The sequence below is a fragment of the Strigops habroptila genome, chromosome 1 (genome assembly GCF_004027225.2).
Source record: "Strigops habroptila isolate Jane chromosome 1, bStrHab1.2.pri, whole genome shotgun sequence".
NCBI classification, from domain to species: Eukaryota; Metazoa; Chordata; class Aves; order Psittaciformes; family Psittacidae; genus Strigops; species Strigops habroptila.
In genome coordinates, this window is record NC_044277.2 from 19,847,191 (window position 1) to 19,861,859 (window position 14,669).

General features: G+C 40.0%; 1 protein-coding gene across 1 annotated transcript; it reads right to left on the reverse strand.

Moving 5' to 3' along the window:
• Positions 1-340: 340 nt before the first annotated feature.
• Positions 341-11,307, reverse strand: DCSTAMP (dendrocyte expressed seven transmembrane protein). The gene is made up of 4 exons (XM_030487924.1): positions 11,233-11,307; positions 4,531-5,589; positions 1,604-1,924; positions 341-1,465 (listed from the first exon to the last, which is right to left on the reverse strand). The coding sequence occupies exons 1-4, from the start codon at positions 11,251-11,253 to the stop codon at positions 1,340-1,342; spliced, it is 1,527 nt and encodes a 508-aa protein (XP_030343784.1). The 5' UTR covers positions 11,254-11,307; the 3' UTR covers positions 341-1,339.
• Positions 11,308-14,669: the final 3,362 nt, after the last annotated feature.

Consider the following 14,669-nt stretch of genomic DNA (forward strand, 5'->3'; position numbering starts at 1 on the left):
AAGCTTCATTTTTCTCCTTTTTCACCAGAGTGCTGCTTGCTACTGGACCTTGACAGTAGTACTTGGGATATAAATGACATTCTGCAACTATCCACGGCTGTCTCACTGTAGCAGAGAGGATATAGTCAGGCCACTCAGAGAACATTCAGCACAACCCTCAATAATGCATTGCTTTAAACTAGCACCTCATTTTCTGGAGACAAATTGTTGGCACATTGGCAACCTGAACCACTTGTGTCCATGGAAGAGTAAGGCTTCATTTGGAAGATCCAAAGAAAAAAAAGACTTTGTGTTTTTCAGTGTTTCATGTGGAAAGTAACTTCTGACACTTGCTAGTGGAAACTTTTGAATAAGTCTTTATTCATTCAGATAACAGAGACAATGATCAATGACTGTCCTGGGACCATGCATGTATTACAGAGCACTTTGCTATTATGCAACTTAAAGAAGTTGGCCATAGCTGAAGATCAGGAGTACACTGCCTGTGGTGGATTTTTAGCTCTACATAAAATCTCTGGTGGTGCCACATCAGTCGAGCTATCAGAAAAGATATGTCTTTATGCTTTCAGCATTTGTTCTTGTGTCATATGAAGGTCAAAGCACCAACATTAGTTAAATAGCTGAAGCACTCAGTATTGGCTCAGTTTTGTTTCAATGAAGTCGATGGTGGCTTTATCAACATAATTAAGCCCATTTTTGCCACTTCTGCAAGCTCCTTCAGACTGCAAGATTCAAAGCATTGTTAACTTCTGCTTGCATATGCCTATACCTCAAAATCAGCTTGTTTGCGCTCACAGCATCCAATTCCTCTGTATTCTAGCTCTTGTGAGCACTCTCACTTCTGTGCATGCTTAATTGCCTCTCTCGTGATCATCAAAGGTACAGGACAATCTGCACTAGCCATTGCAACTGCAACTAGTCTATGGATATGTGAAAGGAAGAGGCTAAAACCAAGTGAGGAATTCCATGTGGGAGACTAGGATTAGCAACGTCTGAGAAATGCATCACCAAAAGTAGGGGAGACAAAGTGGGAGAGTTCAGCTGGGCTAGAAGATTGACAGGGAATATAAAGCATTGGCCCTGAAGAAGAGACTGCTACAGAGGCAGGAGCAGGTATATGAAGCTAGGGATGGGAAAGAACCAGGCTGAAGGGTTTGGGGCAGTTGAGGGTTGATAAATAGAAATATCTAGAAAATTCTAAGCCCTCTAGTTAGGTTCTTGGCCATCCCAGAAACCAATGCACAACCTCTGCTGCATCTTCTATCTTCAGTGTCTGGTAAATGTGAAGACGACAAACAAGCTGTGCCATTATGTGTGCAAAACACAGGTTCCTGTGGAGCTAAAACATCTCTGCCTTAGCCAAAGATTCACTTGGTCTCTTCCATGCCATGCTGTCATTTGACACGCTCCTTTCTTTCTTCCTCGCTGACTCACTTGCCTTCAGTATTGGAAACCAAAAGCTGACCTGAAAAGACATAAATACGATACTATGATCATAATGTTACTGAGTTAGAGATCACCCAGGCACTAACACCCTGTATAGTTAGTATAGCTAACACCCTGAGAGAGGGAGAATTTTTTTCCCATAGAGTTGATGGCTCACCGTTTTAGCAAACATGTTCTTTCCAGTTTTCTCTTGTAGCTTTGCTCTTTTCTTCAGTAATTTTGCATGCAAATAATGTATCCGTTTCATCTCTGTGTCAGGATAAAATGAGGTCAACACAAGTATTTTAAGTTGGGTCAGGAGGCCAGAGAATAACCCAAAAATGATTAAGAAGAAGATAATGACTCCAAGCTGGATCCATGTTGTGGAGAGTGCAAGCTCTGGCTGAGGGAGGCAGTCGTGCTTAAACAAAGAGATCTTGAAAGGATCAGTCTTTGCAATATGCTCTCTCATATCAAAGATAAAGCTGTTCTCATTCCTCTGCACAAGAAAAGGGGAGAGTTTATTATAGTACTGATTCCTTCCTTTCTTAATATTTCTCCCATTGGACATTCAGATTTACAAAGGACCATAAATCATCTAGTCTATCCAGTGTCAACGTATTTTCTATGCTCATAACAATACATTTATTGGTTATTTCTAAATATTTCAGACTGCATTTACACCATTTCTCCTGGAACACTGTCCCACAATTTGGAACTTACCTTCTCAGTGGCTTTGATGATAGACAAATATTTAACTAATCTGGCTATAACGGATTAATATATTCCCAATAATCTGCTCAGATCCTCATTTTGAGGGTCCTTCCATCAGAGTAAAACAGCAGAGCAGAGTATGTCCATCGCTTTGGCTGTGGCTCAGTGCATTATAAGCAGAGTTTCCACACCCACCCAGGCAGGTGCTCTGACCACAGGGTTATCATGCAAAAAAAGTCACCTCTCCTCCTCTAATAAATGCTTTTGCTTAGAATGTCTTGCATTGCTTGTGGACTGAAATGCTGAATGAATAAGGGGAACTTCATTAGACATACTGGTGGGACCAGTATTTCATGCTGGCAGGCAACTTTCTGCTTCTGGACACCCTGTCCCAGCTTCCACCTTCTCTGTACTTCTCTTTTACATTTGAGTTTTGTCAGGAGCTCATTACTCATCCATGCTGGCCTCCTGCTGCCTTTGCTTGATTTGATTGAGATGAATAATCCTTGAGTTTGGACCAGAGGATTTCTGAATATCAAATAGCTCTCCTGAACCTTTTTTCTCTCAAGAACCAGGGAATTGGGACCATTTCACATGCTGGTTTTATGATGCTAGAACACAGCTGCTGTGCATCAGCAGAGTTTATATAAGGTGTAAAGCCCCCTTAGCATGCTTACCAACCTGCCTCCTCAACATTTCTCAGATTGATTGACCAGATGATGAAAGCCTCTCTGCTTTTGCGCAGGAAACTGACTTCTTCAGGTTGAGTCTGACTTGCTATACATATGCTGATTGCACAGTTACAGTGAATTCAATGGCTTTTGTACCTACCTTCCTAAAAGAAACTTGAGGTAACAATTAGAAAGGTAAAAATTAGAAGTTGGCAGCCTCCATCCTCTAGAAAAAGTTTTCCATTGGCATGATCTGGGAACCTTTGGCTTATATCTGTCATACAGATCCTGAAGTTTTGTACTCTTTGTTAAGATAAAATTGGGCAATCATTTAATTTTTGTCCCATGGAAGAGTTTGATATTTTGGTATACAACACAAAATATCATAATCTGAAGTATGACAGAATTTGATCAGCATCTTGACTTGTTTTCAGCTGATTTTGTTAGTAGTTCACATTTGTCTGAAGTGCTGCCATTCTTCAATGATGCTGTGTACTACGTCTCCCTTCCCCTTCATGGTTCAGTCCAACCAAATGAACATCCTATGACACACAGGGACTACCAGTGTGCCGTACACTGTCTAAGATGAACCTGAAATGGTTCAGCGGTGTGTCATAGAAAATGTGGTCTGGCTGAAGAAGCCATCTCAGAGCTTCAATATGTCACATATGGAAAAGTGAGAATGGGAATGTCTCTGCCAAAGATTGTATGTCCTCTTTTGTTTCCTTGTAATTTCAAGTAACACACTTATTGCAGTGCTCACCTTAATTATCTTTCTCTGTGTAATTGCTTTTGGCTAGATGAATGTTTAGGGAATGAGAAAAAACGGGAATGAATTCTCATTATTATGTGCTCTAAGAGGAAGTAATAAAAAATGCGGAGTAAGAAAAAATTGATAGAAGTAAGAGTATATATCATATTGTACTAAAAATCATGCATCCCTTTGAAATCTTCTTATCTTGAAAGTATCAAATGGTTATATGCTTTTGGGAACTGTTTTAAGCCTGATCTTGCAAGCTGTCAAACTGAGCGACTTTCTGGTGCATCACACAGCATCACATGGGTCCTGCACTCCAGTGGCGAAATCTCCAGCTTTAGAAGTGTTCACAGACAAGACCCTGAGCAATCTGATCCATCTCTGAAGTTGGCCCTGTTATTAGAATGAGCTTGATGTAGATGGCCTCCAGACATCCCTTCCAACCTAATTTCTCCGTGGTTCTCTATGCTGCTACTGCTTCTGCTAGAAGAACCTTCAAATTTCAGCAATGTGTTATTATTTCATATGTATGCATCCAAGCTTATTTAAATGATGAGCTCCTCACACTACTGAGCTAAAGAAAAGTAGACATCTCTTACATCAGTGTCACAGTGGCATTTGACTATAAAAGTGGCAATTCACACGTCAGCATTGTGAGTTCCCAGTTTTAAGCTTTTGGTCTTCTCCACATGGATAAATAAAGGAATGAAAGTCCTTCTTCCTGTATTTACCATTCTCTAGAAATATGACGACACTTTGGAAAGTGCAGAGAACTGTCTGGTTCCATCTAACATACATATCTGTAAAGGCAATGGTCTTTTTTGAAACAAACGAATGATAATGTTATGAAAGAACTGATGGTTGTGTGTCTTCAGCAGCATCCTGCAGCTGCTGAAGATGAACTTTTTCAACATTAAACTAAGAAACATACAGAAATATAATTAGGTTGTGATAAGTACTTACTTGCTGAAAGAGGCTGAGTTGAATCTCTATATCTGGTATTTCTTGGAGATGTTTATTCACAGAAACAATTAACCAATAAAACAAATAATCTACTGCAGCAAACAGAAGCCAGATGCAAAGATGAATAATTACAGTGAAAAAAAAGTACTGCATGTTTTTTCTGTCCTTCCTTGTGAGACAGAAAGATGGGATTATCACATAATCTTTTCTTTCTTTTTTGTTAAGTGGCAGAAGACAGGGTCTTTCCTGTTGCTTCTGGTGCTCATCGAATACAATAAACTGTTTTGTGATGTAAGTATTCTTAAATTTGGCACTGTGAGAGCCCACAAATTTTTTGATAAAGAGGCCGGTTCCAAAAGAAGCTAGAAAAATCCCCACTATAGGCAATACTTTCTGGCCTATATAGGGCGGTATAGTCAGCATAAAAGATATCTGGTCAGCAACTCTCTGGATTTCTTGCTTTGTGTCATTTAGCTCTTGTTTTAATGCATCATCTGAAATTGAATAAGATGGTGTGAATTCATGCCTTAGAAACACTATATGTTTATAGAGATCAGAGGAAAGCTTGGTCACCTCGTAAATCCATTTTACTGCCTCAACATAATATTTTATCAAGGTAAATTGCTCATACTCCAAATGACAGCTTATACTGTCTGCCAGAACCTTTAGGTTGTGAAATATATTTTGGATGTTGCCGGCCACCATGACACCTGTGCCAGCAGTAATAAGAGCATTCCTGCCATTTCGCAGTCCGCAAGAAAGAAGGAACAGGACACTAAAACAGCGCAGGTGCTTGAAACACGAAAGCACGATAGAAAGCAAGATCCAGATGAATCCAGCTAGCAGTAAGGGACCCAAAGGACTGTGTGCCAGGGAAAAGTGCATGCCAAGAAATAAAAGAAAGCTTGAGAAGAAGCCAAATGCAGAGCAAACTGCAAAAAGCTGCATCAGGTACTTCCAGCCAGGTTTCCTTTCAGATACAAAAATTCCCCATGCATTCTGGGCTATCAAGACAAATGTTCGCATTTTCTTCTGGTGCTGACACTGTGATGGCTCAAACTAAAAGGAAAGAAAAACAAAAATACTGTTAGTTACAGGCTCACACTTCTGACAACGATGTGCTTTTAACAGTACTTCACATTGCAAAAGGTCTGACTCACACAGTGGCTGAACCCCCTGTGTGAGACCCAAATCTTTGTCCCTAGTATCACATATATAAACATGGAAGGAATGACTCTAAAAGGTATTCTTTTTTTTTTTTTTCCCAAGTATTTTTATCTTTTTACTTTTTGTACACTTTGATTTCTCATCTGCTATACAGACACAGTGGTTCTTATGTACATACATGCGTGTGTATATGTATGAGACGGACACAAGCCTCTGGTAGCACCCAGTGCTTCCGCGCAGGCACAATCTTTGCCTTACAGGGGCACCGGGAAGAGGAAGAGGGAAGCATGGAAACTTCCCATCAGTACCCTGATGCAGGGGAGCACAACCTGACCCACAGGGAGCTGCCAGAGTAGTTGCCAGGGAGGGAGGAACAAGTGGACAGCATACGCATGCTGCCCAGGGATGGGGAACGAAGATCTTTTCCAGCTGGAGGTGGGTCTGTACAAAGGGAAGGAAGTATGTTTCAGAGGCATCATCCTTTCTTTGGGTCTCTCCTGGGATAGCACAGCTATAAATTGGTTCACATACACTTTTAACCCTAATTGCTTGCTTGCACTTGTCACAATCTCTCTTGCCTACCAGCATGTCCATTCTGTAAATTACAAGGTATTTCTGTAAGATTCAGTTCAGCTTGATGGGAGACAACCCAGTGCTCTCTATCTTTCCTTCTACTTGTACAACACAATATTTATAGTGCAATTTGTCCAAAGGTGCAAGATCTATATATATGCATATTAGCCTTTAACATACTAGAGCAAATGAAATACTAATTAAATAAACTGTTGCAATTTTGTCTTAAACAGGGAACAGTTTTCTTCACAAATACATCCTGAAGATATTACTTTGTCTTTTGTTTAGCTTAAACACAGCAGGTAGTCAGGAACTAAACTATTATTTTGTATACTGGCATTTGACTTTATGAGTTCTGCTAGCATTCACTGTACCATTTTCCCCTTCCTCTCACTGTAATTGGTTATCAGTTATGTTATTATTGGCTTTGCATGCAACAGGAGTTGAGGGTGACTGAAGCAGGCATCTGACCCCAGCTGGGACCTTCTTGGACTGCTGTGCTTGGTGTGCTGTTTTTCCTTGGCCTCACTTGAGTCTGATCCTTTCTAGTGCTGAGCACCACCCTGAAAGACGCTGAGTTGTTTGGTGCTTAACTGCTTCAGTAGGGATTAACGGTAGTCAGCAGCTCTCAGGGTAGGCTCCATCCTTAGCATTATAACTCTGCTTGGGAAGGCTGAAGAAATTGCCTCCCTTCAGGACCTCAGTGAATTCAGCTGTAAACTGAGTATAACATAAATTAGAAGCTCCTTCACAGGAGCAAAATTAGTTAATTAATGTCTCCAAAGTATGTAGAAGTCACTATGTGTTGTTTGGCAAAGCGGTGCAAGTGAAATGGGAAGCAGAGGCAGCAAACAAGCCACCAGGCTCCAACTTTGCTATGAGAACTGCTCTCTGCTTTCATGGATGGTGCTTTGCCTCTTCCTACTGAGTTAAATATTAATGAGGCATTTTTAGGAAACTTAGTTAAAAAGATGTTCATAACCCAGGAGTCAAGTAGAACCAGACCTAACAGCCAACAAACCCTGGCAGTGAATCCTAAACTTGCTAGATCAAACAGTACATGCCATTCATCTTATTTGCAGAGCTAAGAAAAATTGCCCTGTACAGTAAATAGATCTGAAGTTCTGTTCTTGATTTAAAAAGCCATTAAAAAAAAAAAGCAAAAAAGCTACCATTAATGTAATATTATGCAAAACCATTCATCTGAGAAAATAATACATTTTGAGTTTTCTTTTACAGCTATTCTCAAGCATAGTTTTGTGTGTTTGTATGTGTGGGTATGGCGTATTCCTGTTAATGTTTATAAGCATTCAGTAAATGGCTGCAATATGTGATGGGGGGTTTGGCATGACTGCATCTAAGAACTGGAGGGAGAGTCAAGAACAAAGTCCTAGAATTAGCAAAAGCCATGCTTCTGGACCAGGAGGCTGGAGACCTGCAAAATATGGACAGAACTTGAAAATAATCAGAAAGCCTCCTTTACTGGGTGGATTCAATACTGTTACATGGGATTACTGCACCACTCAGCACACAAGACAGGTTTGTCCCTAACCTACGTGAACCTACAGTTCTAAGGCAGGAAAGGCACCATAAAAGGCCACTGGGCTTTGGAGGCTGTGGCATGGATGCTCAGGTGTCTCTGTGTTGGGAAAGGGAGCGTTCCCATCCCCTGCAGAGCCTATCTCAGAGCTCAGCCACTGATGGGGCCAGCGTCAGGCACACAGCGTTCATCTCTGTGACTTGTCTGACACCTCCATTTCTCCCCTGCTGATAAGACATCAACAACAGCCGTAGATACTCAGCACAGGAGAACTATGCAAAGGATTAAAACCGTAAACTAAAAAAATGTGGAGGCTGAAAATTCTTCTATCAGCAGGCACTTAAACAGCTGTGAATGCTTGGGAAGGGAAAATAACACTCTGGCTCAGAGGTAGAAATAAATCTTTGGCTCGACTAAAAAGGCTAATTCAATGCTTAAAGAAATAGTAAACCTTAAGCGCTTTCCAGAATGACTCTTCTTGAAAACATAAATCACAAAAGCTCTCCTTGAAGCTGTTAGGTGCAGATATGAATTCTAACAGGAGGCTGAAAAGAATAAAACCTTCATTTCTATTGCAGTCTGAAGCAAAGTATATTTTCTTCTGTCCTGTAGCATTAACTAATGTGGGGGCTGCTACCATTATTTATGTAGCATAAGGAAAGAATTATTCTTGGAAAGCAGTTTCTTGCTCTTAAGTGCCAATTTCTTTCCACCATAGTTTCTTGTGATGTGTGCCACAGGGGGGAGCTGGAAACTCTTGTGCTCCAGCTCTACCTTTGAACCTTATTTTTCTATAGGGTCTAAGGGGAACCTTTCTATGCCTTAGTTTCCCTCTCTGGGAAATACTTACTCAGATCTGGAAGTGTGATATTCATCTAGCATATGTCATGCTGGCAGAAGTAATTATAAGAACAAATTCTCAAAAGCAGCCTCTCCAACAAGGAGTTTGGGCCATACTTCCTTAATGCTTGTGATGTACTGAAATTTTAGTAATATAATTAAGAGGTATTTTTCTAGTTTCATTTTAAAATAAAAGAGGAAAATTTTAAAGAGTTTTTAAGATCCTGCTTGTGATGTTTGATATTGGCTACAGTTTTTAGGTAAGCAGAGGATAAGTACGTAGCATCAAGGGTACCTAGAAAATGTCTTTCCAATTCAGCCATGAGTGCTGTGCTAGAGCTATGTCGTTTTCACACAGTATGTGTTCACATCATGTATGATTTCTTCCTTGCCTGCTATGGAGACTCCTCCATATTTGTTGTCCAAAAAGTTGTGGCCACCTTCACTACTGATTTGGTCCTGTCCTAGTCCCTTGCTCACCCTATCTCTGATGATGGCTTGCTACAATGTGATAGACTAGACTAGACTAGACTAGACTAGACTGGACTAGAATCGAATAGTTCAGTTGGAAGTGACCTACAATGATCATCTAGTTTAACTGTGGTAGGTTTAAACTCCTTATATTTGCAGGGACTATTTCTGAAGCATTCTCTACCTTCCACAGGCTACTGTTTGCTTAGAAGTGATCAGCAGGCCTACATTTCTAGTATATAGATTAGCTACCCATGCAAACTCTTTGCCAATTTTTAATATAATGGAAGAAGCAACAATCTCCTAAAAATGTATAGTGAGAAAAAGAATGGGATTTACTAAATAATAAGCTTTTTTAATAGAGATACTGCTGATTTGGCAAAGCCTGACAAACAGAGTCAGATCTTTAAGTCTACTTTGTGTTTTGACACAGACCTAACTCCGACAAAGCCTGGGGACAAGAAGTCCCATTGAATTAGGACTGATTAGTACCACCAAGTTTTATGCCCCCACACAAAGTCTGACATGACTTTTCTCTGTGCAGCACTGTTGGTTGAGCTGATCTCAGGAGCAGTATGGCCATTTGGCAGTTCCTATCCCCACACAGTGCACAGGATCCTCAGACATAAAAATAAAGTCTTACTAACAGAGGCATTAGGTTAAATGGGAAACTTATATCACTTTAGTGCTAAAGCTTCAGCTACACAGTGATCTTTGCCTCAAAGATGCTGTTTGTATTTTATACAGGAATTAAGGAAGAGAAAGCACACAATAAGAATATAAAAACAAGTATTTCCTTTTTTGGAGGTTTCAGCAGCCTTCTCTCCTAGCCTGAACCAGTTACATCGAAATGTAAGAGAATTACTTCCCTTTTTTGGATACTATAATCAAAAAAACCAACGGTGAAATTATGGTTTAGTAAGAGGCAAAAATACAGGAGGGAGTCTCACATTATTTCCTTTGGTCAATGCAGGGTATTCAACAAAGAAATGAAACCCCAGTCAAAAATCCAGCAATGCTACTTGAACTATCCCCAGATTTTCATTGAGACCCCTCTCATTTCTTATGTTCACATTGTCTGCTTTTAACTGCAGGGGAAAGAAGAGTAAATGGTACTAAACACAGGCAAGGACTAAAATATCAAATCAATTATGCGCACATAGAAACTTGAAATTCTAAACAACATAACAATGCAAATAAAACAACAATTCATACACGTGCAAAACCAAACAAAAATAACAACTGACCAAGATCTCTTTTTCTTCATATATTTAAAATACACAGCTCAGGAAAACTCTGAACACTGCAAGACATTATGAAGTCTTTAGGATGCCACAAATTGTTTAAATGTCATCTAATATCAGATGTCAATAGCATTGAGGATTGAAGTAGGTGATCTTTAAAGGTCCCTTCCAAATCAAACCATTCTGTGATTCTGTAATGTCTACATCCGAGCTATCTGTCTTTCTGTCAGGGAAGCGAAAAGGGCAATTACCCAGAGCCATACTTCAGACCTGTTTTAGAAGTCCACCTTCACATGAAATGGATTGCATTCTATGAGAGCTTTTTCTCTATCTTGACTATGAATTATTCAGACAGAGCTATCCAAAGCCAGGTGAAATGAACATCTCCCTGTGTTTCTGCATTGCAAGCACAGATGATATTTGACTAAGCTGAGCAGGACACAGAAAATGTGTTGTGGGAAACCATAGAAAATGGACATATGCTACTATGGGCCACGTTACGTTTGAAAGCTCTGGTGCAGCAAACCCACAGACAGATTCTTCTCTTACAGTGCAAGCAGGAATGGAAGCGCAGTTTGGGAAACCCAAAAGGTAGTTTGCTGGTTGACAAAAACAACTCTACAAAACACAGAAAATTCCAGTATGAGGGATGGAAGGAAACATGAGAGGTTACATAGTCCCTTCTCCAACATACAATATCACCAGACATAGTTTTGGGAGAGCTTAGAACTAAATCGTTTCACAGACCCTACAATCAGTAAGGTGCAATTAACTTAACTTAAAGCAAGTCCTTTTATCTTAGAACAGCTAACTCAGCCCATGACTACTATCCGTAGTTCCTTTATAGTAACTATAAAGATTACTTACAGGCCCTCCTGTGAAGTGCATGAAGGATCTTCACAGTGTTGCGTGCCTCTTGATTTTGGTGAGAAACCAAGATGGCCACTAGTAAAAAATTTCATATGAGTAATTTGTTTCTCATACCCTCCTTCAATGAGTCAGGCACACTACAATTTTGAAATTATTCTGGTTTTGACAAAGATTCATGAGGAAGTAACATATCACAAGACCAAAATAGCATACAATTTGCAAGTGCCACTTTCCACCTTTTTTCTGTCAAAATAATAGATATCAGCAAATGAGTTCTGCTCTGGAATTTCAAAGACTTCATTTTACATTGAGTAATACCTTACATCTTGAACATCTAAGCTATTTGGGTGCTTCCCATTGAAACTGGCAGCAATTCAGTACCTAAATACCTCTGAAGCTCTAATCTTTTTTACCCTACCAATGCTTCCACTGAGATCTATGGAAACATTTCTGTAGACAGTCTGTTAGAATATGGTCCTTAGAATGGTACCCACATTAAATGTCCAACAAACACACTCAAGTTATGTAAAACAAGTTCTTGGTTAATAAAGATAATTGATATATAGGAGGGTAGAGCTGCTATTCAGAGGAATTTTGATAGGCTGGAGCAATGGATTGACAAGAATCTCATGAAGTTCACCAGAGGAGAATGCAAAGTCTTGCCCATGGGGAGAAATAACTCCAGGCACCAGTACAGGCTAGAGCTGACTGGCTGGGAAACAGCTTTGCTGAAAAAGCTTTGTGTCTTTGAGGAAAACAATTTGAACATAAACCAGCAATGCGCCCTCGTGGCAAAGAAGGACAACTGCATCCTGAGCTTAGCAGAAGTGATTCTTCCCCTTGACTCAGCACTGGCGAGGCCACATGTGGAATGCTGTGTCCAGTGAAGAAATCCCAGTACAACAGAGCCATGTGATCTAGCTGGGCCTGCTTCAAGTGGGGAATTGAACAGATGGCTTCCAAGAGTTCCTTCCAACCTAAATTATTTTATTCTTTACCAGATGCCTTACCAGTGAAGGCTGAGGAATCAAATACATTTAAACTTGCTTCTGATCTCTACTGGCACAGTACCATGTGCCATGTTCATATTCTGCATTGTTCTAGGTAAGTTTAATGAATATTACTCAACTATAGAAAGTAAAGCATTATACCTCGGTAATAAAAAAAAAATCCACAGCAAAATATTATTACTTTAGTAACTTCGAGGTTGTAAAGTAAAGGTGAAATAGGTCTGTCTTCCAGGAGTTTATCTGCATAAGAGACTGCAAAGTAACTTAGGGATTGATGTTGACATCTTAAATATCCTACAGCTTTTGTAACTTGAATAAGCAGACATATGATCTCTTATTTTTGCAAGACAGTAGTTTTCCTGCAAGGAAATTAGAAGTTTATTTTTTGGATGCGCCAAATGGATTTGCTTCTTGCTCATGGTACTAAGGAAAAGAAATGATGAGAAGTGCTAAGAGTTGAAAATCTGGGAGTGATTTCATTATCACAGTGATATGGGAACACAATACACAACACAGATTTTTAATAACTTCTGATTCAGTAGTCAAACAAGATCGTATTTCTTACAACTTTCTGGAAAATACATAAGAAATTCATTTTGCTTTAACTTTGGCACTTAGAATAAACTACTGGTTTCTGTAGGCACTACAGTTTGTATGCATATTTGTGTGTATGGGAGAGAAAAGATAATTCTGGACACACACTTTAAATAGGTCATACAGATCCTACTAATTATTGGATTGATCCATTGAAACAATTAGTCCTTTTATTCAGTTGTCACCCAAGCCATCTGATAAAGAGGACTACAGATTTACTTTAGAAGAAGCCAAAGGCTGATACACTGCTTTACAAGGACAACAGCAACAGAAAGAGTAAGAGGAATCCTACACTCAATCTTCTACGCACCTATGATACCTTTCCAATAACATCCTCCATACACTGTCTCTTACAGCCACTTCCAGAACTAACTTGCGATTACAGTTTTGCTGCTGATGTTTAAGCTTGCTGATCCTTTTTTTTTTTTTGATAAAATATATCTATTGCTTTTATCGGAAATGCCGTAGGTTGTTATGTCCATTGCAGGGATGCTACTACCACACCTAAGGAATTCTGAATTGGAGATTGACTCTCATTTAGACTCTGGTTTCAGAGATCCAGAGCTGTACTCCAAGCTCAGTTCTGTCCTTGGACTGTTTATAGTGTCCAATCAGCAGCTACTGAAGTGCTGGCATGTACATTATTTATTTGCTCTTGGTTGCAATGTCCCTGCATGTAATTTTCCAGACACCTGGTTTTCCAGCATGTACTGATAGCACTGATGTAGCACCTTCTCACTGTAAGACCAGTTTTCACCTCCACAGAGCAGCCATACCTCTGCTGTTTCAAAAACAGCTACTGAACAAGTTCAGAAAGCTGTCAGGTGGCAAGATGAACGTAGCATAATGTTCATAGCATCTAAATTATGCATAAATGTAAGGGTATAATTAGATACAGTAGACCATCTATAACCGGAGAAAGTCTCTATTATAGGACAAATGAATGAAATGATCTTTCAGCAGAACATATCCTTCTTAGTATTATATAGGGGAAAATTCTGTTAAGTGACCCAGGTGAGTGTGTAAGTGGATATTAAGTCAAACCAAGTTTCCATTGAGCCCAACATCTCAGCTTTGATAGCAGCATATAGCATATGTTTACCTAATCACAGAACGGTGATTCTGGGCCATCTGAACATGGTCTAGGTGACCTTGCTTGAGTGTGTGTGTGGGGATGTCCAGAGATCCTTTCCAACCTTAACAATTCTGTGATTCTGTGGCAGTTGAGGTTCCTGTTGGTCCATTTCTCCAGCCTTTGAGTCCACTCTGAATGGCAGCACGATCATCAGGCACTCCTTCCAGTTTTGTGTCATCTACAAACTTGCTGAGGGTGCACTCTTTCCAATGTTATACAGTACTGGCCACAGTATCAACCCATGGGACACACCACTAGTGAACTTTGTCCAGCTGGACTTTGTGTTGCTGATCAAAAACTCCTGAGCCCAGCAGTTCAGCCAGTTTTCAGTCCACTTCACCATCCATTTATCTAACCCATGCTTTGTCAACTTGTCTATGAGGATATTACAGGAAACAGTCTTCAAAACCTTTCTGAACTTTTGGAGCATCCACTGATCTCCCCTCATCCACCAAGCCAGTCACCTCATTGTAGGCTGTCAGGTTTAGTAAGGATGACTTCCCATTTGTAAATCCATGTTGAAGACTCACTGCAAATTGTTTCCTGGATTAGTTGCTCCATTACGTTACCAGAGATCAATGTGAGGCTGACCAGACCATAGTTGCCTGGATCCTCCTCCTTGCCCTTCTTTAAGATGGAAATGACAGTTGCTTCTTTCCAGCCCTTAGGTACCTCTCCCAGGCACCATGACCTTT

Bases quoted from the DNA above. Each gene is read 5' to 3' on its own strand.
- DCSTAMP (XM_030487924.1), bottom strand. From the start codon at position 11,253: ATGCACTTCACAGGAGGGCCT. The intron at 5,590-11,232 runs GTAAGTAATCTT...CTTTCCTTTTAG, and splicing joins TGCACTTCACAGGAGGGCCT to TTTGAGCCATCACAGTGTCA. The intron at 1,466-1,603 runs GTGAGCCATCAA...ATGTCTTTTCAG, and splicing joins AGAACATGTTTGCTAAAACG to GTCAGCTTTTGGTTTCCAAT.